The sequence below is a fragment of the Sorex araneus genome, chromosome 5 (assembly GCF_027595985.1).
Source record: "Sorex araneus isolate mSorAra2 chromosome 5, mSorAra2.pri, whole genome shotgun sequence".
In the NCBI taxonomy this organism is placed as follows: Eukaryota; Metazoa; Chordata; class Mammalia; order Eulipotyphla; family Soricidae; genus Sorex; species Sorex araneus.
The window spans coordinates 209,924,583-209,951,384 of NC_073306.1; the positions used below are offsets into that span (position 1 = coordinate 209,924,583).

At 50.0% G+C, this 26,802-nt stretch overlaps 2 protein-coding genes across 4 annotated transcripts in view; one reads left to right on the forward strand and one right to left on the reverse strand.

Annotated features, from left to right (window-relative positions):
- FAM13A (family with sequence similarity 13 member A) overlaps positions 1–26,802 on the reverse strand; it is a 246,164-nt gene that overhangs the window by 23,855 nt on the left and 195,507 nt on the right. For all 3 annotated transcript variants that reach the window (XM_055138786.1, XM_055138788.1, XM_055138787.1), the window contains 5 exons: positions 19,009–19,082; positions 18,598–18,649; positions 11,168–11,291; positions 1,108–1,321; positions 295–433 (listed from right to left, as the gene is read on the reverse strand). In XM_055138786.1, the coding sequence (XP_054994761.1) occupies positions 295–433; positions 1,108–1,321; positions 11,168–11,291; positions 18,598–18,649; positions 19,009–19,082 (603 nt within the window). The remainder of the gene's footprint in view (positions 1–294; positions 434–1,107; positions 1,322–11,167; positions 11,292–18,597; positions 18,650–19,008; positions 19,083–26,802) is intronic.
- LOC129404884 (keratin-associated protein 4-7-like) lies at positions 15,662–18,555 on the forward strand. Its single transcript, XM_055138789.1, has 2 exons — positions 15,662–16,583; positions 16,930–18,555. The coding sequence occupies exon 2, from the start codon at positions 17,101–17,103 to the stop codon at positions 18,022–18,024; it is 924 nt and encodes a 307-aa protein (XP_054994764.1). The 5' UTR covers positions 15,662–16,583; positions 16,930–17,100; the 3' UTR covers positions 18,025–18,555.

The following is a 26,802-nucleotide window of genomic DNA, read 5'->3' on the forward strand; positions in this document are numbered from 1 at the left end:
CAAGCCGAATGAGGTCAGCACTAGTGGCAGTTAGGAGGTGACCCCGAGTTCAGTTTGAGCCAAACCAAAGCCTGCATTTGCCCACTCCCCCCACTCGTGCTCACCCATATGTTCAAAGCAAAGAAGGACACACTCGATTTATTAAGGGGACACGGGTACACAAGGCTGCAGGGACGTGTGTGGAGGCCTGTGGAGGCTTGACACTCTCTGGTCTTTGCGGCTTTTGAGCTGGAGGCTCCCTGAGGGGTGCCCTCGGCCCCGGCACCCCTCGGAGCGGCCCTGCGGGTCACTCACCTTGTACTTCCGCTCCTCCTCGAACCTGTCCTCAAACTTGCGGATCTTCCTCTTGAGGCTCTGGATCCTGCGCGTGAGCTGGGCAGGCGTCAGGTCCTCCTGCTCGTCGTCGTAGGAGCCCAGGGACGAGCTGCGGCGCCTGCGAGAGCAAAGCCCCCGTCACCTTCCTGCGCCCACCGGAAAGTGGGTGGGCGGCCGCTGAGCCCCGGAACCAGGGGAGCTGCCTCGGTGGAGGCACCGTGTCCTGTGCTCCGGCCTCGGGTCCCCAACGGCTGCAGACGCTGAGCTCACAGGGGGGCTCAGATGGGAAGGAGCTGCCGAGAGGCGCCGCGAGGAGCTGGAGCAGTCGCGGGGCGAGGGGGTTCGACCCCCGCGTGCAAGGCCAGTGCCCCACCTGCTGTGCATTCACTCCAGCCCCCGCAGGAATCACTCCCGATCGCACCCTCGGTCCCCTGAGCCCGCCAGGAGCGACCGCTGGGTGCAGAGCCAGCATCACCCCCGAGCACTGCCGGGTGTGACCCAGCCCCTCCCCGCACCCGAAACAAGGAGGTGCAAATGGAAATGTCCGAAATTGTCGCTGGAGAGACGCGGAACAGCCCAAAGCGATGTGGTCGTGGGCAGAGACAGCTCAAGGGCCGGTGCTGGCTTGCAGGGAGGAAGCCCAAGTCTCAGGGGACGCGACAGGGTCCCCTCGACACCCCGGGGGGATCTCCGCGGGGTACACGGAAGAACGGGAAGTCAAGACAGACACGCCGTCAGCACGAGAACAGCCTTTCGTGTCCCGGGGGGCTTCCCGGAGCCGCGGCCACGTACCGCATGAAGGAGTGGGAGTTGGGCGGGGAAGGCGCCACCTCCGTGTCGTCCAGGTACTGCGCACTCTGCCCGTAGGCGTAGAAGCGAGGGGAGACCAGGGGGTCGCTGTCCTCGTCCAGCAGCTGCCGGATCAGGCGCCCGGGCTGCGGGGAGAGGCACGCGTCGTCCGTGGCTCCGGTCTCGGGCTGCCAGGTGGGCGCCGGGGGGGCGGGCTCTGGGGAAAGAACGGCAGGATTTCAGGTTTCCCCCCGGGAGCGTAAGAGGTGCCCCTCTCGGAGACCCTGAAGGGCTGTAGTTTAAAAAGATGTTTGAGGGGCTGGCTGGAGCGATAGCACAGCGGGGAGCGCATTTGCCTGGCATGCGGCCGACCTGGGTTCGAATCCCAGCATCCCCTATGGTCCCCTGAGCACCGCCAGGGGTAATTCCTGAGTGCAGAGCCAGGAGTGACCCCTGTGCATCACCAGGTGTGACCCAAAAAAAACAAAACAAAACAAAACAAAAGATGTTTGGATCGGGTTTCTGGTATTTATAGTACTGTCACTGGTGGTCTCCCAGGCATCGGATTCCCACAGCAGAAGGGCTCACATCCTTGTTGTGCGTATGTGTGGGTTTGGCCTGGGGGCCGCAGCCAAGGATGCTCAGGCAGGGCTGACTCTTGGCAGGCTTGCGGGAATTGAACCCAGGTGGGGGTGAGTAAGGCAAGCGCGCTGCACACGGCACTATCCCCTCTCCGCCCTGGGCTCAGGTCAGGCTTCGATGAGGATGTCCTGCTCGAAATGGCACCGCCCACGTATCCGACAGCCCCTGGGACACACACCGTGACAAGGCTGCTCGTGACAGGGCTTCAGCCATGCAGTGTTCCAAAGCCCGTCCCCTCGCCAGAGCACATTTCCCACTGCCAGTGTCCCCAGGTCCCTCCCAGCCCTTCCCCCACTGGCCTCGACGGCAGGCACTTTCCTTCTCTCTCTCTCTCTCTCTCTCTCTCTCTCTCTCTCTCTCTCTCTCTCTCTCTCTCTCTCCTTTTGGGCATCATAGTTTCCAACACAGGTGCTGAAAGGTTATCATGCATATCTCTACCTACTTTCAGCTCTCAGTTCCTGTCCAGAGTGCTCATTTCTATGACAGTAATAGTTAGAAACCATTATCACGTCATCACACACACACACACACATACACACACACACACACACACACACACACACACACACAATCTCCATCCTCCCTTATTTTCAGAAGAGAATTTCCAAGGGCTGCACTAAGAGCAGTATTGAAGGAGGCGACCTTGTGCTTGCTGACAAGGTCCTTCTCAAGGGAGGGTGTCGTTAACAAGTAGAGGGGCCAGAGGGATGGTACAGTGGGTAGGGCATTATGCCTTGCGCATGGCTGACCCGGGTTGGGCCCTGGCACCCCATAGGGTCCTTCGAGCCCATCAGGAGTGATTCCTGAGGGGGCTGGAGCGATAGCACAGTGGGTAGGGTGTTTGCCTTGCACGGAGCCGACCCGGGTTCGATTCCCAGCATCCCATATGGTCCCCTCAGCACCTCCAGGAGTAATTCCTGAGTGCAGAGCCAGGAGTAAGCCCTGACCACCGCAGGGTGTGAACCCCAAACAAAAACAAACAAAACAAAATTAAAAAAAAAAACAAGAGAAAAAAGAGGGAGCTCTTGGGCATTGTGGCTCACCCCTTCCCCAGAACACCTGACCCCAGGAATGGTGTGAGAGCACGGATACTGGGAGTCAGCACCGGCCCTGTGCCGTGCGCTCCTGCTAGGCAGACGGAGCTGAGCACATTCGAGCTTTGCACCGGGACCCTCGGCGGCTGCTCACGACGAGGGTTAAAGTGATGGTCCCTTGGATTAGCCAAATCCCTAAGAGTGTTTTAGCAAGGACAAAGCTATTCAAGTTATTTTAGACAGCCTTAAGAAGAAAATATATGGAGCTCACATAAAATCCTGATCCTTTTGAAAAATTTTTAAGGGGAAGGTATTTATTTCTGCTTACTCCTAAGACCTACCTCAATATATTCCTTTTCTCATTAAAAAATTCCAATTTCTGGGGCCAAAGCAATAGTACAGTGAGTAGGGTGTCTTGCATGCAACCAACATGGGTTCTATCCCTGTCATCCTGTACAGTTCCCTGTCACCACTAGGAGTAAGTCCTGAGTGCAGGGTTAGGAATAACCTGAGCACGACCAGGTGTAGGACCAAAAAGAAAAGAAAGTCCAAATCCTGGCTAGGGCTTGGGGACGTAGGTTAGTGGTAAGTGGAAAACACACCTCATATGCACAAGGTCCTGGGTTCTACCCCACAGAACCAAAATTCTATCTACAAGATTTTAAAGATAAATCTCAGGTGGTTGAGGGCTGGAGAAATAGCACAGCAAGTAGGGCATTGCCTTGCACACGGCCGACCCGGATTCGATTCCCAGCATCCCATATGGTCCCCTGAGCACTGCCAGGGGGTAATTCCTGAGTGCAGAGCCAGGAGTAAGCCCTGTGCATCTCCAGGTGTGACCCAAAAAGAAAAAAAAATCTCAGATGGTTGAAAGTGTTTTATTTCCAATATTCTCTATTTTTTGGGGGGGACCCTTTAAATCAATTATGAATTACTATAATTTAAACAAGTCTAGAGTTCCATGATGTTAAATTATGGAATTCCAGAATCTGACTCATAAGACAGTTTTCTCTTCTGCTATCATATAAGTTGCCCCTTAAATAATTGATCACTCAGCATTTTATTTTTAAAAGACCACATTGTAATCACAGATCTTAGAGTGGGTGAAACTGCCAACATCATTTAATCAGCTAATTTTTCATCCTTGCTGCAAATTAGGGCCACAGAAGGAGATTAAGCAGCATTTCAGGGGACAGCCCAGACTGTAACACAGACACCCAGAAACACAGAGACACACAAACACAGATACCACACACAAACACACACATGTTTAAAAGTTGCCCAAGTGATGCTAAATGTAGTTGGGCTTGAGATGAACTGATTCACCCCCAAAAATTACACACAAGAAAACTGAAATCCAGAGAAGTGAAGAGCAAATCCCTTATCAATGATGAGTCGAGTCTAGAACCCAAATCTCCTGACATCAGGACCGTGCTTCCGTTCAGAATAAGCCAGAAATTTAGTAAAAAGGATGGCTGACAATGTTTGAGGCCCCCACGGTACCGTGGGCAAGAAAAGCAGAGATATTTGGGAACACAGATGAAAACATAAATTTTTTTTTTAAAAAAAGTCATGTTAGGGGCCGGAGTGATGGCACAGCGGGGAGGGTGTTTGCCTTGCACGCGGCCGACCCGGGTTCGATCCCCGGCATCCCATATGGTCCCCCAAGCACCGCCAGGAGTAATTCCTGAGTGCAAAGCCAGGAGTAATCCCTCAGCATCGCTGGGTGTGACCCCCCCAAAAAAAAAGTCATGTTAAAGACAGGTTTTTGTTTGTTTGTTTGTTTTCTGCCTAGAAACCCTTAAAAAGTGACACAGAATCATGTTGATAGAAATGGTGGCTGAGCCTGGAGGTGAACAGAATTGTTTCCTCATTTGTACCAACTCTCACAGCTGGCTTCTCCTATGGGCAAGGAACAGTAGCATCAAAGAGTGGAAACAGGATTGAGAGGTGAGTGAAAAGAAACCCCTAGAAAAATAATCGAGTGTTAAGTTGCAGAAAATGGGAATTATTAGATGGAACACACGGCATCTTTTGCACATAGTATGACAGCATTGCTGGGTGTGACCCAAAAAGCCAAAAAAATTTTTTTTTTCAGCTGGAGCAATAGCACAGCGGGTAGAGCATTTGCCTTGCACACAGCCGACCCAGGTTCGATTCCTCCGCCCCTCTCGGAGAGCCTGGCAAGCTACCAAGAGTATCTCGCCGCACGGCAGAGCCTGGCAAGCTCCCCGTGGCGTATCTGATATGCACTGACAGTGATGACGGTGATGACAGCCAGCAGTTTTCTCTCAGGTGGGTCCAACGGTTACTCAGCATGCGGAGAGGCAACGGAGCACCAGAAAGGGGACCGGCTGGCTGGCTGGTCCAGGAGAGGGGGCAAAATAAAGCCCCCAAATGCTGCTATTGGTAGGTAGGTGTGTTGGCCAGTCGTTTCTACTCATCGAAACTTAACTTGGAGCTGGGGCTGGGGAACTAGGGCAGCGGGTGGGGTGCTTGCCTCGCATGCAGCTGACTGGGCTTGATTTCAGCATCCTACATGGTTCCCTGTGCACCACCAGGAGTAGCTACTGAGCACAGAGCTAGGAGTAATTGCTGAGCATCGCTGGGTGTGGCCTCCGAAACAAAACATAAAAACTTCACTAGAAGAAGTATTGTCTTAGGTTCCAAAGCCCTTTAAGTTGTCTGACTCCAGCAGAAGTGCTCCTAACAACATCACAGCTAATCTTTAATTTTAGTTATCAATGATGTGGTCTCTGCATACTTTATTTATTTATTTATTTATTTGCAGAAGAGTGGATCTTTACGTTAACCAACGTCTGTCCATTTTCTCTTAAAACCAACAATGGAAATGAATAGAGCTATTTAAAAAGAAGATTTATAGGGGTCAGAGTGACAGTACAGCGGGTAGGGCGTTTGCCTTGCACGCAGCCGACCTAGGTTCAATCCCCAGCATACCATATGGTCCCCCCAGCACCGCCAGGAGTAATTCCTGAGCACAGAGCCAGGAGTAACCCTGGAGTATCACTGGGTGTGACCCACAAAGCAAAAAGAAAAAATAATGAGATTTAAACAACTTATGACTTTTCATAGCAACAAAACAAAAAGATGTACCATTTTTCCTGAGTCTGAGTGGACAGTTGAAGTTGTTTCTCATCTACGCAACATGAAATGCTTCGATCATTTTCTCTCCCATTTCTTTCTTTCCTTTCACGCTACTTGGTCTTATGTTTTAAGGCTCTTACTCCAAAGAACCCTATTGCATGTAATACATGTTCTCTCTATGTAATCAATAAAACCAACTCTTTCGTGTTTCAGATAGAAATGGTCTAAAAGCCATTTGGGGACTAAACTAGAAAAACAAGAAACAACCAAGTCACAGTAGTGGAGCACACGATGTCCTGTCCAATTAGTGTCCTGTCCAGGGGCAAGGGCACTTTCGAGGATGTATTCACTGCCCGTCCATCCCCATGGACAGTTGGGGAAATAGTTTATACTTTAACCAGTAATGCCAGAACAGTAAAACAGACAGAGGCTGAACGGGAATTATTCATTCAAAGGGAAAAAACAAAAAGATTTAAGATTTCACGGTGGATTTCCTTCACCTGAAAGGACCGTACAGGAAAACTGTGTTCTGTCCTCTGGAGGCCAGAATTCCCTGCGTGCGGGGAGTTTTGATTCTCGCCGTGGTCTCGGCACTAAGAACTCTGGACCTGAGTATGGCGTGCGTTTCTATTAAAAATTAATCCGCCGGGTCAGCCGGCATCAGAGCAGAGACACAAGCTCTTCGCCTGCTGCCTACGTCACGAGCAAGAACAGCCCCGCGGGGTTCGGGCTCAGGCCCAGAGAGGCACAGGGAGAGGCCGGCAGCTCTGAGCAGCCCAGCGTGCTCTAGTGTCCACGGGGCTGGCTGGAGCCACGCGCTAGCCCGGAGCACAGGGCCACTGCCGAGAGGGAGGCTGCTATTCACGTCCGTCCTCCTGCCGCAGATACTCCGGAATCGTCAGCACTCGGCCTGACGCCACAGCCCGCAGGACCTGGCCTGATGTCACAGCCTGGGCCCAGGAGGAGCCTGTGACGCAGCCACGGCACAGCGTGGGGGAAGCCCAGAGCCGAGAGGGCCTGCTTCTACAGGAGCATCCGCGCGTGGCAATCCCATGCACGGGTCCAGACGGCCGCCTGGAAGCTCAGTGGTCTGGCCTAGCGAGCCCAGGGAAGCGTTAGGTTTTATGTCTCTGATCCCCCCACAATGAGTGCAGTAAGTAGGTGCTCCCGGCTCCCCTAGGTTCAACAAGGCACGTGTGGGGCAGGACACGGCTGAGGACACCCGGGTTCGTAACTGCACACTGTCGAGCGTCTGCTTCACTCTCCTCCGTCTTCCCTTCCTCCCGCACCCTGAGCCAGCCCCGAGGAAGGCCCCGCGGGGGCCTTTCAAAGGCACCATGTCCCCTCAGCTGGACTCATAACAAGGCAGGAAGGAGCTTGTGTGAGTCCTTCGTCCTCTGCCGTGTCCATCACGAGGCGGACGTGGGCTCTGGTTCTAAGGAAGGGGAACTGGGCCACGGTGCTTTCCTTCTCCGAAAGCCCGGCTGGCGATCCTTAGAGAAGGCCGGGGTCCCATCAGCTTACGAATCACGCTGTGCGCCCACGCTGCACCAGGCATTCTGCACACTTGTTATTTTTAACGTCTGGTGCTGAGGTCGCATCCAGCTCAGACCTACTCCTGGTTCTGCACTCAGGGAGGACTCGGTGGGGCTGGGAGGACCTGATGGGACGCCGGGGAATCAAACCTGGCAGGACATGTGCAAGGCAAACGCTCGACCCGCTGTGCTTTCACTCAGGTCCCGCATATTGTACATTTTAGTTCCCTTAATTGTGGTGACAACCTAAGTAAATACGACACCATTACTCATCAGCATCTCCTATTTCACCTCTTTAAAGATGGGGAAGTTGGGACAGAGAGAGAGCGTCCAACGGGCTGGCGATGGTCATTGCATGCAGGGGGCCTTGGTTTGACCCCTGGCACTGCCCGGAGCAACCTCCACAGAGCCTGCAGCAGCCCCGGGCACTGCTGGGTGCAGCCCACCCAGCCTCCCCCACGAGGTGCTGTTTCGGCCAGGACAGAGACAGAACATTTTGAGAAGGCAGAAGCAGGATGCGGACAAAGAGATTTTTTTTTTTTAAAGGGTCACACCTAGTGATGCTCAGGGCTTACTTCTGGCTCTGCACTCAGGAATTAGTCCTGGTGGTGCTTGGGGACCCTAGGGGATGCTGGGGATGCACCAGGGTCCGTGGCGTGCAAAGGCACAAGGGCGCATGCCCTCTCGCTGTACTGTCCTCCACCCCGAGATGCCATCTTTTTTTTTTTTTTTTTTTTTTTTGCTTTTTGGGTCACACCTGGCAATGCACAGTGGTTACTCCTGGCTCTGCACTCAGGAATTACCCCTGGCTGTGCTCAGGGGACCATATGGGATGCTGGGATTTGAACCCGGGTCGGCCGCGTGCAAGGCAAACGCCCTACCCGCTGTGCTATCTCTCCAGCCCCCCGAGATGCCATCTTGAAGCATCACTTCCCCCTTCTTGCGGACCTCAGCTTGCTTTTTTGTACAATGGGGGCACGGGGAAGAATTACATCTAGAAGGTCTTTAAGATTTTTTAGAGATTTTCTTTTCCAAGGAGTAAGCAAAGCATGACTATTCCTGTTATTTCTGGTTTTGGGCCACACCCGGTGGCTCAGGGGTTATTCCCAGCCCAGTGCTTAAGGGCCACTTCTGCTGGCGCCGGGCTGGGTGAGGGCAGGGGGTTAAACGCAAGCCCTTGGCATGAAGAGTACGTGAGGAGCCCCCAAACTAGCTACCCCGTCCCCAAAGCTAGTTCTATAAGCCTCACCGATGAATAAGATAAATGAAGGACTTAATGCTCCTCAAATATGCCCTTTTGGGGGGCTGGAGCGATAGTACAGCGGGTAGGGTGTTTGCCTTGCACGCGGCCGACTCAGGTTCAATTCCCAGCATCCCATATGGTCCTCTGAGCACCGCCAGGGGTGATTCCTGAGTGCAGAGCCAGGAGTAACCCCTGTGCATCACTGGGTGTGACCCAAAAAGCAAAAAAAAAAAAAAAATGCCCTTTTGGGGTCAGGAGGAAGCTCAGCGACCCAGCACTTGACTTGCATGTTTGAAGTTTGGCCTTCGCTGTAATAGTGCTCTAATGTAATCTGGTTTAACTATGTGAGAAAAAAGCACCATTGAAAGCATAACTGTGATAAAAACAGATTAAATGGATCCATGCAGATGTGAAACATTTCCATGTTCAATTACAATGCAGTACTTGGACAAAAAAAAAAAAGTTAAAAGTAAAACATTCTATAAATATATGGGGAATGCAATCCATAGTCTAAGTTTGTAAAAGTGCATTATTTTAATAAAAACCTTTATATTTTTAAAAAAATTCTTTCTAGCTGCCCAGCACAAAATAACGGGCAGACACGAAAGAAATGGTGTCTTTATATTATTATTATTTGTTTGGAAGAAAGTTCTGTTTATTAAGTAGTAAAATGGTTTTAAGAAAACCATAAACCAGTTTTCAACTACTCTGGAGAGAATTTTCAGAGTTATATTAGTTCACATTGAATGATATATGATCAATTAAAGATTAGCCAAGGTTTAAAGAAACAAAACTGAGCCCCTTTCAGAAGGAGGAGGAGAACTCTGCCGGCCCCTTTGCAGCTAATTTGAATTCCGACTAGAAATCCCAGCTTTCACTTAGTTCATGCTAAGCTCACGCTAAAGTACCACACTATTGAATCCATATTCAGGATTTTTTGTGGCTTCCCCCCCTTTTGGGTCACAAGAGCTATCAAGGGGCTTATTTTTGTGGGGGAGGAGAGCAATGTTTTAAGTGCACTGTAGCACCATCTGTAGCACTGTCATCCAGTTGTTCATCGATTTGCTCGAGTGGGCACCAGTAACGTCTCCATTGTGAGACTTGTTGTTACTGTTTTTGGCATATCGAATACACCACGGGGAGCTTGCCAGGCTCTGCGTGCGGGCGGGACACTCTCGGTAGCTTGCCGGGCTCTCCGAGAGGGATGAAGGAATCGAACCTGGGTTGGCCGCATGCAAGGCAAACGCCCTCCCCGCTGTGCTATCACTCCAACCCAGTTTGTTTTAAATGCACGATGAAAAAAGTATTTGATTGTGTCGGAATAAACAAAATCACCAAGCAGTACCAGGAATAGCTTCCTTGAGTCACAAGCAAAAGTTCTTCATTTAAAAATTTATCGCGTGCACCTGAGCTGGGGCGACCGGAAGCACCTGGGCCAGGGGTGGGATGGCCCAGCCCCTCGCACCCCGCCCTCTCCCACATGCCTCGGGGCTTGCCAGGGAGACCCGAGACAAAGCTTCTTCCTGCTTCACTGGGCACGGGTGCAAGAAGCAGGTGGGGCTCCTGGTTTTCACCTTGGAGTCTTTTCAGACCACCTCCAGGCCCTGCGTTTGGGAAGGCTGACTTCATCGGCAGGGCTGGTTTCACGCAGCCAGGCCAGGCCGGCCCTGTGGGAAAGGACCGGCCTTTCGGAGCGAGAGTCTCTGCTAAGCCATGCTGGGGAGTCTCGATGCTCTTCCGAAATGAGCAGCAAAATTCTCCTCCCCCAGCCTCCACGCACCGGCTCTGGAGCACGGCGGTCTAATTTGGGATACGCACTGATCTGTCATGGACGTTCACACACAGAGAGAGAAAAGAGCATCTCTGGAACCTGCTCCCCAGCCCTTCAAAAGCACAGCTGACAGCCAGGGACCCTCTTCCTCCCAGTCAACACCCCCCTCCTGAACAAACCCGGGGGCACAGTCTATCTAAACACTCTCAGAGGCTGTTTATTCCATCTCCTCCTTGATAAGCAAATCCCTTGTGTTTGTTTCTTAACCTGGATTAAAAAAAAGAAAATCCATAAAACAAACCCAGAAGGAAAGCAAACCCCAACACCCTTCAACAAAAATAGGCAAGAGCTTTGCAAGAGGCAGGCGGTTGGCATATAGTAGTAAGAAACTGTTACACGGGGGGATGGGGGCGGTGGGGGGGGATGCTGAAATCCCACACGCACTGCAGTTCCCACTTTCTCTGGTACTACTAGAAGGCGAATGAATGCATTCATCTGTGTCCGCCCCGGCGCTCCGTGAGTTCGCAAAAGGAAAAAGGCCTTGCAAGGTGACACGCAGAGAAAGGACACACACACACAACACATACACACACACACTTTCGTGCCCGGCCTGGAATTCCTCCTTCTTGGCAAGACTTCATGCGGTGCTCTCCTTCCCGGGGTCGGGAGGGGCAGGGCCCCGGGAAGGCAGTGCGGGCACGCCTGGCCCCTCGCGCGCGCGCGGCCGTCCTACCTCCCCAGGGCTCCTCCGGGCACAGCGCCACTTCGGGGCTCTCGGGCTGCTCGGCCGCATCCTGGGTCCGGGACAGCTTGGCGTCAGGTAGGCCGGGATGCTCCTGGATCTTCATGGCGGGGCTCTGCAAGAAGAGGGTCCCCCCCGAGCGCTCAGCGCCACCGGACAAAGCCCGCCGCGGCGCGGCTCCCTCGGGGCGCGGCCGGCCCAGCTCCCAGCGCCCGCGGCGCCCGAATCGGAACCATCGCGCGGCGGGTCCCGGCGCGCCGAGGGCGTCGGTCCATCTGGGCTCGCCAACTTTCCTTCCTGCGGGGCGCGGGGAGGCGGGATCCCGCGGGCGGGCGGAGGGCACGGCGCGGCCGGGCGGAGCGCGGGGACCCTGCACGCCTCCGGGGAGGGCGGTTGCTAAGCGGCGGCCGCACCCCCGCCGCACCCCGGGGAGACACTCGCGTGTCCAGCCCCCGGCCGGGCGCACGCACAGCCCCGCGTGCTCCCCCGCGCGCTCCCGGGCGCCTGGGCTATTTATGGGCGCGGCGTTGCGCAAACCCCACTGCGCGCCCCGCCAGTGGCAGGGGACACCCGCTCGGCTCGGGCCGCAGCCAGCGCCGCACGCAGGAGTTTTCTTTTTCCCTTTTTTCTTTTCTTTTAAAGTCAAAAAGGCCAGAGTGGGGGCAAGTGGGTGGCGCCCAGTGTGTACCTTACAGAGCTGGCCCTGGCACGGGGTTCCACGCCTCTTCATCGGCGCTGTGGACTGAACACTCAGCCAGGGTGCGTGGCTGTGTGGGGGATGGAGCGACGCTGGGAGCAGCTCCATTACCTAAGCAATTTTATACTTCAGACCTTTGCACGGAAATCAATCCCCTCCACCCCCCACTGGGTTCTTCCGCATGTTAAAAACCCAAAACTTGTCATTTTCTCCCATAAAGAAGGTCGTGGCCTACGTGCTTACTCATAGAGGTAGGTCCCAAGGAATTCTGATCTGGACCAAAGATTTTCTTTGAAAAAATAACTGGCAATTTATTTTAGCAAACAGGCCATCATTAAATGAGAAAAAAAAAATCCCAAGCCATCTGGAAATCATAAGTGATGCCATTAATGTCTGAGAAATGTCCCGATGCTTAAAATAAAGCACTATGAAGACTTCCAGCTCCTTTGAATAGCTCTCAAGCCCCCTCTGACATCACCGGGGAATACTTCAGACTTTTACTATGATAGTATCATGAAATGGTCCGTGAAGATGGGAATTTGCTTCAAAATTAGGATAAAATAAAATTCCATCAATCAATTCACAAGGAGTAATAAAAGTCAAACAGAAACGCCACGGAGCGCCAGAGTTTTCAGACGATGGGGGCGGGGGTGGGGGGTGGGGGGCGGGCGACAATGAACCGATGGGTTTATGCCACAGAATCACTCTCGAGCTGACTCGAGCTTCAGCACAGCAGCGCTGAGCGGCTGAGTGGCGTTACATGTGTTTTATAATGTGCATATTGCAAATGAGTTTGCCGGCTTCTATAAAACTTGTCATCCTTACAGACATTAAAAAGGGAAGAGGGAAAATTATATGATTTCATTTTGTTTTGTTTTAGGCCACACCCAGAGATGCTCAGGGGTAACTCCTGTCTCCTGCACTCAGGAATCACTCCTGGTGATGCTCAGGGGATCGTATGGGATGCCGGGGATTGAACCGGGGTTGGCGGCATGCAAAGCAAGCGCCCTACACACTGTACTATCCCGCCCAGCCCCTGCCCCCATCCGTATGTTTTTTAAAATAAGTTTGGCACTTCCTTCCAAGGAGCATGTTTTAAGCCACCCCTGAGGCACAGCGCAGGTTTTGCGGGAGGGCGGTGCAGGGCTGGCGCAAGCGGCACTGCCCCGGGGCTCTGACTCGGGGGCTTTTTCACTCTGAGCTCCATTCACGGCGCCCATCTTGTCCCGACCCATCCCCAAAATAATGCGGTTAGAGATCTGGGGTGCAAAGGAGGCGAACCTGGCACTATCGTGAGAACAAAATGAACGAACGGACCCGCTTCTCAAGTCACTGCAAATCAGTGACATAGAGACGAGAGCGGCTCGAGGCGAGATGTGCTAGGGCAGAGAGCAGGGCAGAGTTTGACTGAGTGTTCTGAGGCGGCTAGAACCGAGAGCCCCACACCTTCTGACACGCTCTCTCCGAGCCACATCCTCTGCCCAACAGGGTGCACGGTTAGGAGAAAAGGGGTTAACGTGAAGTCTGACGAAACCTAAGAAAACCACAGACAGGTAGAGAGCTTTGACATCGATGCCACAAAATATCAGCAAACCAAGTTTAACGGTAGATTCAAAACATATCACCCACTGCCGTCGGGGGGATTCATCTCAGGGATGTGGCTGGTTCAATGCATGGCACTGCCTCACCACATCCGCAAAAAGAAAGATAAAATTCAATCATCTCAACAGAAGCAGCAAAACAAGAAAAGATTCAGCATCTTTTTATGATGACACCTCTCACAGGAAGCCAGCCAGACAGTTCGGTGGGCAGAGTTCTTGTTTGCCCATCCAGGTTCCATCCTTGGTACCATTTATGGTTCCCTGAGCTCTGCCAGGAGTGATCCCTGAGCACAGGGTCAGGAGTAAGCCCTGAGCACCACCAGGTGTGACCCCCAAAGCAAAACAAACCCTTAACAACATGAATGCAGAAGTTACCCAGTGACATGTAAGCCACAGACGGCAGACCTAGAGCAAGCATCAGACTTACTGGTTCGAAACTGAAAGCTTTCCTTGAAATTTCAGAAATAAGACACTGGCTACATGGGGAATGGAATGAATCGCTGGTGAAGTTGTTCTAATCCTCTCACTGCTTCTATTCATTATAGCATTGGAAGATGAAGGAAGAGCAATCAGACAAGAAAAGAGTGTAAAAGGAATCCAAATTGGAACAGACTATGTAAGACTCTCACTCTTGGTAGATAACATGAAAAAATATATATAGAGAGAAGGTGTCAAAGACTCCAATAACAAGCCATTAGAGATGATAAACACAGCAAAGTGGCAGGCTGCAAAATTAATACTAAAATATGTTGCCTTTTTTTGAGAATTAATATACTAAAAGTCTGTTGCATTTATATACGTAAATAATGAACCAGCAGAAAGAGAAATCAGGAAAAATTGCGACGTGCAATCTCATCCCAAAGAATAAATACCTTGGAATAAACTTAACCAGAGACGTGAAAAACCAGTAAGTGGAAAACCATAAAATGTGGTTGAAAGAAGAAGACACAGAGGTGGAAAGGTCCCTGTGCTCAAATACTGAAAGAACTAACATCACTGGAATGGACAGATTACTAAAATAATCTACAGGTTCAGAACAACCAAAGTCCCAATAAAGTTCCAACCAAAGTCCAGTCAAGTTCTTTACAGAATAAGAATAAAGATCTTGAAGTTTATTTGGAGCTTTAAAAGATCTTGAGTAGCTGAAATGCTTCTGGGGATAAAGAAAAAAAAAAAGCTGGTAGACTACCCAGCGTCAGAATGCACTAGACGCAGGATATTGTAATAAAAACAGACGCACAGATAGAACTAAATTGAGAGCCCAGAAAAAAAAACCACAGACAGACTCCAAGTGAGCCAAGAGTTGAAAAAGGAGGAAGGAAGTCTGTCCAGCAAATGGAGCGAGGCAATCCGGACAGTCACCTGACGAATGAGTCCTGGCTCCCAATTGAATCCCCAAATGGATTTGCTCTACAGAGATGTCTCCGGACCCCAATCATTTACAATCTTAGAATTCCAGAAGTGCGCGGCCTCTCATCATATTCAAAGTGAGCAATAGCTAATAAATTATCCAGCATCTGCCCCTGAGAGGCAGGCTTGAGTGGTGGTGGGAGAATTCGAGCAAACTATGATGCTCAAGACCAGAGAGAGTATTGGGGAAACTGCCTGCCATAGGGGCAGGGTGAGGACTGGGATGGGGGGGTGGGAGATACTGGGGACATGGTGTTGGCAAGTGTGCACTGGCGGAGGGATGGGTGTTGGACCATGGTATGACTGAGACTCAAACACGAAAGCTTTGTAACTGTATCTCATGGTGATTCAATTAAAAAAATTTTAAAAAAAAGAAAGAGTCCTGAGCGCGCCCGAACCCCACTCACACAAAGCTCCTGCTGCCCCGTCCACTCCTGGGCGCTCCTTCACGCCGGCCCTTCCCAGGGACCGGCCCCACGTTCCGGCCCCTCTGCTCTCTGATCGTGGGCAGGGGCACGTGCACTGGATGGCCAGGACGGGGGCTCACAGAAATCCCAAAGTCAGGTGACATAGAAGCCACGACTCTCATTAACTCTTTCTGGGGGAGTCATCGTGCCACGAAGAGAAACTCTAAACGACCACGAAAGGTGGAGAGACCCATGAAGTGGGAGCGGCCCTGAGAGCTGCAGGGTGATGATTTCAAATCTGGAGTCCCGTCGCTGTGACTGTTGCATTTGCCTTTGGAAAGCAGACTCGGGTCAGGGCTGCTCACCAGAGTGGAAACGTGAGAGGCCTGCGTCCTTCCGGAGCAACACAAGCTCTGCCTCGCATGTGTTGCTTCTTGGCTCTCTTTGGGTGCAACTGTCTTTAGTTTTTTTTTTTTTTGTAGGGGGGGAGATGAAACCCAGTGATGCAGTGATGCTCAGGGGTTATTCCTGACTCTACACTCAGGGATCTTTGTTGGTGGGCTACAGGGTCCCGGGGGTTGGACTTGGGTAGGCCTTTGAACTTGGGTAGGCCATGCCCTACCCACTGGACTCTCTCTCCAGTCCCAGTCTTTTTTCTTTTTTCTTTTTTTGGGTCACACCCGGCAATGCACCGGGGTTACTCCTGGCTCTGCACTCAGGAATCACTCCTGGCGGTGCTCAGGGGACTATATGGGACACTGGGAATTGAACCCGGGTTGGCCGTGTGCAAGGCAAACGCCCTACCTGCTGTGCTATCACTCCAGCCCCCCCACCCCACTCTTTATTGTGAACAACTGAATTTGTGGAATTTTAACTTGATCTTCTAGCTGAGATCTTTGTGCGGACGATCCTTATGAACAGTGACTTTATAAGCAGTTCTAATTATGGTCTTGGGCGCTGGCTGGGGACTGCACGTGGGTGACACAAGTCAGGATGGATCCTGCACGAGAAAGAACAAGTTGAGATTCTTTCCCCATGATTCGACCATGGCCTCGAAACTGTCTACAGTTCCCCAAGGCCAAGGGAGTTGGCACAGACTCCGGGGGTCTGAAATCCAGGCTGTCACCCCGACAGAGTTTATCCCATGAAGGATGATGGCAGTAAAGGGAAGAACTGACAGGACAGCTCCAGGAGACCGGCCAAGTAACGTCCTTTGAAGTAACACTCAACGGCACGAGAAGTAGGTGGTCTGTGAGCAGGAAAAGGATGAAACCAGGAGGAAAATGGAAAAGGTGCCCTAGGATAATGAAGAATGTCAGCCTTGTACCTTGGGTCCCGGGGAGGAAGCATAAATGAGTTGGAAATACGACTGGGGGAGAGGGAGGACCATACATGGAGGTGCCCAGGGGCTGTTCCTGGTGCTGGCTCAGGAGCGACCCCTGCAGGTGTCCAGGAGACCAGCAGTAGTGCTGGGAACCGACCGGATCGTTGCATGCAAAGCAAGTGCCTCAATCCTGGAGGGTAACTTTAGCTCAGGAGCATTTGAAACAAATGAACAAGCAAGCAAACAAAAACAAAGGTAGTCTAGAAGCCGTGGAATCAGAAAGAGGAAGCATCGGTTTTCTATTACCTGGCCAGGTGAACGAAGAAGTACGCAAGACGAGAACCAAGGAGAGAAAATGGGAGAAACCCACAGCACTGGGTGCGGTGAGCTGTCCATTCCCAGCCGCTGTCCGCCAGATCTGACAGGCGCCTCTCCCCCTTTGTGTCTGCCTGTGTCTGTGCGTGCGTGCATGTGCCTGTGCCTGCATGTGCATGCGTGTGTGTGCCTGTGTCTGCATGTGCGTGCATACGTGTGCCTGTGTCTGTCTGTGCGTGCGTGTATGTGCCTGTGTCAGTGTGTGCATGGTTGTGTGTGCCTGTGTCAGTGTTACATGCTTGTGTGTGCCTGTGTCGGTGTGTGCATGTGTGTGTGTGTGCCTGTGTCTGTGTGCACGCTTGTGTGTGCCTGTGTCAGTGTTACATGCTTGTGTGTGCCTGTGTCTGCATGTGCGTGCTTGTGTGTGCCTGTGTCGGTGTGTGCGTGCGTATGTGTGCCTGTGTCTGCACATGTTTGCTTGTGTGTGCCTGTGTCTGCACGTGTCTGCGTATGTGTGCCTGTGTCTGCGCGTGTCTGCGTATGTGTGCCTGTGTCTGCGCGTGTCTGCGTATGCGTGCCTGTGTCTGCACGTGTCTGCGTATGTGTGCCTGTGTCTGCACGTGTCTGCGTGTGTGTGCATGAGTGCGTGTGCCTGTGTGTGCCCATGTCTGCGTATTGTGTACCTGTGTCTGAGCGTGTCTGCGTATTGTGTGCCTGTGTCTGTGCGTGTCTGCGTATTGTGTGCCTGTGTCTGTGCGTGTCTGTGTATGTGTGCCTGTGTCTGTGCGTGTCTGCGTGTGTGTGCCCGTGTCTGCGTGTGTGTGCGTGTGTGTGACTGTGTGTATGCATCTTCCGAACATCACTCAGGTTGGGGGGTGTCACTCCCAGTGATGTTTGGCCAAGTGCGCGGGCGGCTCCTGCTCAGGCCCGGTGACGGACCAGAGCAAGAGCCCAGCTTGGCTGGGGCTGCCAGGGCTCAGCTGGCAGTGCTCGCTGGCCCCAGGGCTGGCCTCTCAAGGCATCAGACCCAGACCCTGTCCACCCGGGCCCTGCCCCGACTCCGAGACAGCTTGCCCACGAGCACGTATTCCTGAGGAAGCAGCGGATAGACTCTGGGGGGCGTCTGCCATACTCATACCCCAAAATAGTGTGAATGTGCCTTGTGCTCTTGGTCAGCTTGAAAAAAAAGGTATATCGGGACTGGAGCAATAGTACAGTGGATAAGGCACTTGCCTTGCATGGTTGACGTGGGTTCGATCCTCGGCATCCCACAGGGTTCCCTCAGCCCATAGGAGAGACTCCTGCAGAACCAGGAGTAAACCCTGAGCACTGCCAGGTGTGGCCCCCAAGCAAACAAAGAAAGATGATATATATATGTATAAAATCATGGTTCAGCTTTCTGTTTCACTTTATTTTAAGGAAAATCTAAAGAGAAAAATCTCCTCGCTATTGAAGTTTATCTGTGTAAGCAAAATGGAAAGTTTAGAAGCAAAGTGATGGAGTTCTTTGATTTCTCAAGGAATTGTTAGTCTTAGTATCTGCCTTAGTGACCAGCCACAGACCTGCCACTTACTTCTTTAGCCCTTGCAGACAGCCAACTGCACACTGCACGCACGCGCTCGGGAACGGCTGCCCGTCTGGTCACAGCTGACCTCTCAGCTACTCACCTCAGAATGCTGGCTGCAGTCGCCGCCTCCTCCATTGTCTCTGTGAGAAACACTGGCAACAACAAGATACGGAGCCTCATGTCAGTCTGCTTTGCGGCAGAGCTCTCTGTCCACTGAGCTTATGATGTCACTTATTTTCAAAGTACGGAGTAGCCCAAAACAATCCTTGTGCAACTGAAACAACCAGAAATTCAACCAAAGGCAAAACAGACACGAGGACACACACACGGCAATCTGCCTTTATGGTAGATTTTCTGTCCTAAGCTTGTCCCTCGTACTTAAGAAATTCCCTTGGGAGGTGAGGGGTTCCCTAATTTGATTCTCTGTCATTCTTATACTGCATATTGCATTAAGTGGGGGAAGACTCTATTTCATACTCTTACAAGCCACATAAGGAGAAACTTCAAATACCTTTCGTTGGACACTGGTTCAGCACCAGAACTCTTCCCCTCATGAGATGGTGTGGGACTGAGACTTTCCATATTCTGCAAGGAAACACAGCACCGACAGTATGTATGGGTGTCAGGAGAAAGGACAGAATATAAAACAGACTCTCCTCTCTTTAGAAAAATCACATAATACTCATTTTTAAACTAAGTCTATCTGGGCCAGAGAGATAGCGCAGTTGCTAAGGTGTTTGCCGGCAGATGGCTGACTCCAGTTTGATCCACGGCACCCCAGATGGTCCCTGGGCACAGCCAAGAGTAAGCCCTGAGCAGAGGCAGGGAGAGCGCAACAAAGCTCCATGAATTTGACTCATACTCCTGTTAAAATTGGTGAAGTTGTGAGTTTACTAAATGCTGCTTGCTCAAAACTGCTGAGCGTCATCCTCCCTCGAATGGCAATATGTCGACGGCATCAGGACCCTGAAGGAGAAGAGAAATCAAGGTAACCGAAAACTTCTCATTCCCTGCTATTTAATTACAACCTTTATACCAGCTAAATAGAAAACAATACCAACGGGAGCCCTCCTGTGAACAGTTTGCTTTAGGCTGACCAGGAGAACATCAAGCTCACGAAGAGATGCGTTCGTAAGGTTTGCTGTCTGCCTACGTGAGCAGGGCGAGTGCTGTGCAGACTCTATTTGGGCGACTCAGTAGAGAATAAGTAAGCCATCTCCACGAAGGAAGATTACTAGTCAGCAAGCGAGAGCACATTTGCGTGCACTCAGCAAACTACCAAGGACAGAGACGACGAGGAGAGTTAACTATAAATACCACTGGACTCACCCTGCCGAGGCCAGGGAATTAGCTGAAAAGGCTGGAGCATATGACCCGAGAGCATGAGGACCCGAGTTCGATTCCCGGCACTGGAGTCTCCCAAGCACCTCGGGTCTGAACAGTACTTGATCACTGGGCCCAAGCACTGAAAAACCAGCCTGCATAGCAGATGGCGCATTGCTGGGCACTGCTTGGGGCCCCCGCCCTCCCAAACGGATAACTCCATCCAAGGACATTTAGCACCATCTCCTGGCACCAGTCCGGGCCAATGCACGTAAGCAGCAGGTGCTCATTTCCATGGTTTTTACTTTCCCAAAGTGAATCAGATTCACGTTCACGAAAAGTCCACGAAATTGGGAAGCACAAAGATTTTCGCACAGATAGAGCACTAGCGTGAGAAACTAATATTAAACTAATATTGTGGCGTGGCAGAGCTACGCTTTATTTTCTCTTTATGGTGGTCTGGCCGGCTCGTATGAAGTTCTCTAAGTTGAGATTCTAAGCTCCATCGAAGAACAGGCCTGAATGAGACTTAATGAGACAGGCTACTGTGAGAGTTACCAGGTGGGGTGCACCGGAAGGCCGGGGCCGGCATTCCAGTTCCCCAACACCCTCCTGGAGCCTTGGTGCCTCCTCTGAACACAGAGAGAGCAACACGCCACAGCAAGACCACGATGAGCGTGAGACAATCCCCAGCACTCGAGGATAACAGCTTCTTTCTCTTTTATTTTGGGATGTCGGCCCACACCTGGCAGTGCTCAGCGATGACTCCTGGCTAAGTGCTCAGGAATCGCTCCTGGTGGTGCTCAGGGGACCCTTTGCAATGCTGAGACTGAGCCCATGTTGGCCAAGTGTGGGCAAACACCCTACTCACTGTACTATCTACAACCCGGTACATATATATCTGGTACATATGATACACATTACCTGTTATGGTTGCTATTATTTCTGTAGGTTTGAATCTCCAAGAAAACCATTTGCCACTCTTTGTCTGCAGTTAAGATGTCCCAAAAGCTGAACACAGAAGTATTTTGTCCGCCCCTAGACTACTGAAGTTTTCATTTACTGTACTTAGGTAATCGACACAGTTTTAGAATAAATCTAAAAATAAAGACAGTATTCAATTATATTTATTTGGGGGGTGCACCCAGTGGGTCACTGCCTGTGAGAAGGCTTAGGAGTGGCGGGAGGTGTTGGGAGTTCAATACTGGGGTAAAATTTGGGGTTCCTCCACTTTGAGCTTATCCCAGCCCCTGTCTTTCCATTGTTTATACTTCTAGAATTTGAGTTAGAGAATCCTCTATAAAAAGGCTCTCAATTAAACCAAAGCATGATTGTTATCACCCAGACATGATCTACCTGATAAAGAGGGATAGATACAGCTATGACAAAGTAACTTTCCCTGCTTGTAACTGGTGCCCTTCAATTGATCATCCAAATCTTCAGTGTGAGATCTAGTGCAAGATCTTAAGGTTTAAGGCTTTCTTAAATATCTGAAACCCCAATCCCCAGATAGTAAACTTAAAGTAGAGGAAGCACAACCCTCTACTTTAAGTTGATTTTATAACAGCATCAAAGAAATATATTTACGATTATATGCAATGACTAGCTCAGAAGACATTAAACTCTTCATATTATGGCTAAGATAAATTCAGAACAAAAAGGAGAAAATAAGGGCAATCAGATTATATAAATTTAGTTACATTTCTCCTACAAGATTTTATTTAGAGATGATGTTAGTAGATTGATTTTCCTAAATAGAAAGAACCAAAATATAATCAATATAAGCTTGAGAATATGGAAGAAGGAGAATGGTGTTATCCAGTAAAAATCCCTGCAAAAGAGCAGTTGTGTAATTGGACCAACTTTAACTTATCCCCAGGGTTAAAGCAAACACGTAATAATTTTTTTTAACCTAAAAACATTGATCCTTATGTTGAAAAACTCCCCAAGGATCTGAGTTTTCAGAAATGTAATTCACAAAAAGTGACATTCAACATTATTCAGTATTGATCTCGAAAGCTTTGCAGTAACTCCAGGTCTGCTGTTCTTCTCCACAGCTTTGATACCTGTTGAATATTCATGGTCTGTTCTCACTAGAAAGTATGCAAGAACACAGAGTTCCTTTGCTAAGGCACTTCTGGCCCCTGTGCCTCTCGGAACCAGGAACATGTGAAAATGTGTTCTGCTTGATAACCTTCCCCGGTTTAGCAAGGGTGGCAAAGAGCTGAGTGGATTTACGCAAGCATTTCCAGGGGCATAAAATGTCTGATAAACTCAAACTTCCCTGCTCTGCCCAGAGAACTAGCTCAGAGGTTCCCCTACCCCAGGGAGAAGGAATCAGGAGGAAGAGAGACGGCCAGGTGAAGCCACGGCTGAAATGCAGGATGAGTTCACTGCGTTGGAAGGGTCGTCGGGGCTTTCAAATGATCTGCGGTGTTAAGGCACTGCTCTTAGGAGGAAACACGGACTCAATGTCTTTTGAATTTTCTACGTGTTTTTAAGTCCCACGTTTCTAGGTGTGGTAAAGCAATAGTTCATCAGCATTTTCATTTACGATTAAGGTTCAAATTCCAGATATACAAACTGTTTTAGGAAGGGCCTGAGAGAGAGTGGGGTTAGGCTCTTGCCATGCATGCTACTGGCTGGTTCGATCCTCAGCACCGCATATGGTCCCTTGAGCTGCCAGAGAGAAATTCCTGAGCACAGAATCAGGAGTAAGGCCTGAGCACAGCCCAGTGTGGCCCAGAAACAAACAAAAATGGTTTTGAATCTCATAGTTATTTGAGGACATGAGTTCACTATCTTTCAACCTTCCAGCATGTTGCTAATACAACTTTCTTGAGCCATCACACACACAAGAAGTTTTATTATTTTGACTCCTAATCACTCTTCTAAAGTTAGGATCTTTCAAAAGTGTTTGAAAAGAACAAATGATGACGGTAAGTATAAGTCAATGAAATTGCTTCTTGTACTGCATTTTTCAAAAAGCAGAGAGAGGCTAGGTTTAAATCCATAAAATTCCGCCTCATAGAAGACTTAGCAGATACAAAACATGGGCATCTGCTGGGATGTAATTTACTTGGACAATGCAAGGGCCTCATCAACGACTGACTCTTAAAATCCAGCCCTGACAGCTATAAAAATCACATCAGATCTAAGAAGAGCAAGCGCCTTGAACGAGCTGGCTTTAGACTGGAGGATTTCTTTCCCTCCTCCTGCCTCCTCCCTGTTCTGGCACTGGAAGCCAGGCCTTAACTTGTCTGACCACTGAAGCGCTTGAAAACACTCTGAGCAAAAACAAATTTGTCTTCTAACACTGTAAGTGCTGACAAAGCTTTGCAGAGCACCCTGAAAAAAATGCTTTCTCGCAGTCCACTAAGAGCTTGATCTGAAGGTTGCAGGCAACGTTTCTAGTCAAAACAAGTTCATTATTTTAACCTTGAGCTTCAAGAGAAGGAGAATGTTTGATATATTCTCATAAACAAAAGACTAAAGGTGGATTTGAATTTCTTTTTGTACCCTTTTGCACGTTTTCTCTTCTACTGCTCGAAACTGCATAAATCAATCCCCGTTCCAAACAACTACCTCCACAAAAGGACATTTATCAAAGGGCTTGCTTGTTGTCCACCCAAACCCTGTCTGTTCTCCCGTAGGAATGAAACAGTCCCACGCCCAGCCTCTAGGCAGGTCCCAGCTGCAATTTCAATTAGGCATAATCATGTGATGACCTTCTCTCCAGCAGGGTGTGGATGTGCTGTGAGGGACCCCCAGGCCTAGCCCGTCAATAATCTGAATATTCTATAATGCTTGTGCTCTTTCTTGCACTGGGAAGGAGATTAAGGGCCACGAGAGTGACTTGCTGAGACCCAGAGATGCAGTCGGCCTCAGCGGAAACTATACAGAACAATCTTGTTTCTCTTCCTGGCCTTGAACTCTTTGTTGCCATGGAAGAAAGACCTGGAACCCTGTTCAAGACATTGTGCGCGGCTCTCCTTGTTAAAAAAAAACAACAACTAAACAACATGGGAACTAATGACTCGCTCTTCTGTTTGTTTCTGAGTTCTGAACCAGGCTGGGTAGTTGGGGATGGCAGAGCGTTTGACCCAAAGGCACTTGCTCTTGCCGGCATGATTTGGGGATTTGGGTCACAGCTCCATCTTTGGTTACACTATTATTATTATCTTTATAGGGTTCATCAAAATTTTCATGTTAAACATTAGGTGAGATAATATAATAGTCAGAGCATCAAGTGCATAGTATTCTTATTTAATCATATGCAAAGAAAAGGAACCATAGGAGTGTATATAAACTTGTAGAGACTATGAAGTGATCAGGTCAACAGATATAAATAAAATTTTTGATTTTGTCTCCCTCCACCCCTTCGACTTACACCTCCGCCAGTTTTTTCCATCTTAGTAAAAGGTAACTCCATCCTTCTAGGTTTTGGAGTTACCTTACAGCCCCCATTTCTCAACTGCCCACATTCATTCCACAATAAAATTCTCTGACCTCCACTTCACAGCACATCCATAATCATCCTTGTCTAAACTGATATATTCTTTGACTTATGTCATGTCAGTTATTTTATTTATTTATTATCTATCCCCCATAGCCCCTTGGCTATTCTTAATACAGTTGCAGGAATGAAACTTTTAAATATATAGGACTGGAGCGATAGCACAGCGGGTAGGGCGTTTCTCTTGCATGTGGTCGACCTGGGTTCGATTCCTCCATCCCTTTCAGAGAGCCCAGCAAGCTACCGAGAGTATCCCACCTGCACGGCAGAGCCTGGCAAGGTACCCGTGTTGTATTCGATATGCCAAAAACAGTAACAAGTCTCACAATGCAGATGTTACTGGTGCCCGCTTGAGCAAATCGATGAGCAACGGGATGACAGACTAGAAAAAGCCCTGTTCCCCATTAATCACTAGCGGCTCCTTCTGTCACTCATGGGAAATGTTAAAGATCTGAAAATGGCTATAAAGCTCTAAGTGTCCAGGACCCCTTCCTATGCCACGGTCTTACCTTCTAGAACGTCCCTTCCCCTATCTGGTTCGACCAAAGCAGCTTCTTGCTTATGGCTAAAAGGCTACTCTGCTGCCCTTCAGCAGCTCTCTCCGAGACCCCAGTGGCCACTGACTCACCACCTGCAGCACCCCACAGAAGGACCCCTCAGTGAGGACCGAGCCAGGGTCTCCCTCGACAGCACACATGGCCGTCTAACCACAACCTCCCTTGTGCAGCTCTCTTTGTGCTTCAGTAGGGCAGAGCTGTGTCTTTGCACATGCCTCTTGGTGTGTTTGGTACCTCAAGTCATGTTTGTCAGATAGTTAAACGTGCAATTGGTGGAATGAGTAATTTCAAATTAAGGGTTTACAATGTTTTTGGTTTTGTTTTGTCTTTGCGGCCACACCTGGCTGGGCTCAGGGCTTACTCCTACCTCTAGATTCTGGGATCACTTCTGGTGGGGTTTAGGGAACCAGATGCAGATCCATCCGGGGTTGGCTTCGCGTAAGGCAAGCAACACCTTACCTGCTGCACTATCTTTCTGGCTCTAATGTTGGTCTTTTAATATTACACTGGCGCCACTCAGTCAATCACTGTAATGCAATTTGGGATTGGGAGTTCTCGCGGGCTGAGCTGCACTGAAAGCAAAGCTAAACATTTCTGCGTTGAGTAGATGACTGTTCTGATGCCGTGGATGAGAAAGTTTGGAGAAGGAAGAGAGCAGAGGTGTGGTGAGATGCTGGGTGGTTACGACGACCTTCAACATGAGGCATAACGTGGGTCTCAGTTTTGTAATGGCGAGACCCAAGGACTTTTCATGCCACATCAAAAGTCAACTGGACTTTTAAATTCTGACAAGCGATCATCAAGTTGTAAGAAGGCCTCTGACAATGATGATGAAGCAGATGCCGATGTGACACAATCAGCTGGCCAAGTTCAGAGAAAATGAGACCAAGGAGAGAAAGATGATGCATTTGGTTTTTGCATGATGCCTTTGAAGCACTATTCGAAGAACATCGATCAGCCATTGATGTGGACGTCACTGTAGAGAGGTGACATTGGAAAGCCTGCAAGTGGAGACTAAAGTGCTCTCAAAGAAGGTGCCAGCGGAAAAGAGCAAGAGACAAACATCTGGGTGTCATCTACCTCCTTTGGGGGAGGAACTGCCGGGGAAGTGGAGAACAGAGAAGACAAATCACTATGGTCAGAGGACAGCAGGGGCCGAGGACAAGCACCAAGTTTCAAACACGGCATGGCTCAAAAAGGACAAGGACCACTCATGGGCTAGTTCCACCCACACGCACAGCCAGCGACATGGACATAGAGTTGCCCAGAGAAATGGCGTGGAGAGTCCTCAATGCCATGAGGGCTGAAGGGGGTGTGGAAAGAACCGGAAGTAACTAGGGTGGACTCAAAAACATTGGTGCAAGAAGAGGAAAGAGACGGGATCAGAGGCAGAGAGAATAGAACGGAACTGAAATAGTTACTGTGCTTCTTGGTGATGATCATTATTACCATTTTAGTAGCTCAGCTGCATTTCACTCACAGTGAGAAAACGGGTGAGATATTATTTCTACAGGCAAGCCTACTTGCTCTGACCATTGGGAGATGAAGCTGGAACTGAGGTCCAGTCTGACGGCAGCACCCAGGCTCCTTCCTGTGGCTTCAGAGGGCACGCGAGGCATGAACTAAATACTGTTTATCAATAGGAGAGCCACAGGGCTATATTTTATTCTTTTAAATAGGAAATGCAGTGCTTATTATAGAATTAGTTTAATAACACAGAAGGTATCAGGAATACAGAGGGTGGAGTGCCAAATGTGTCTATCCACTAGCACTGCAACGCTAAGTCATACGTTGCTCTGAGGTATAATATTCCCTTGGTTTTTGTCCCTCAGAGTCCACAGAAGTCATACACTGTAGACGGTGCTTTGTAATCTTCTCTTTGTTTCTCTGTTTCGGGGACACACTTAGT

Bases quoted from the DNA above. Each gene is read 5' to 3' on its own strand.
- LOC129404884 (XM_055138789.1), top strand. From the start codon at position 17,101: ATGTGCATGCGTGTGTGTGCCTGTGTCTGCATGTGCGTGCATACGTGT.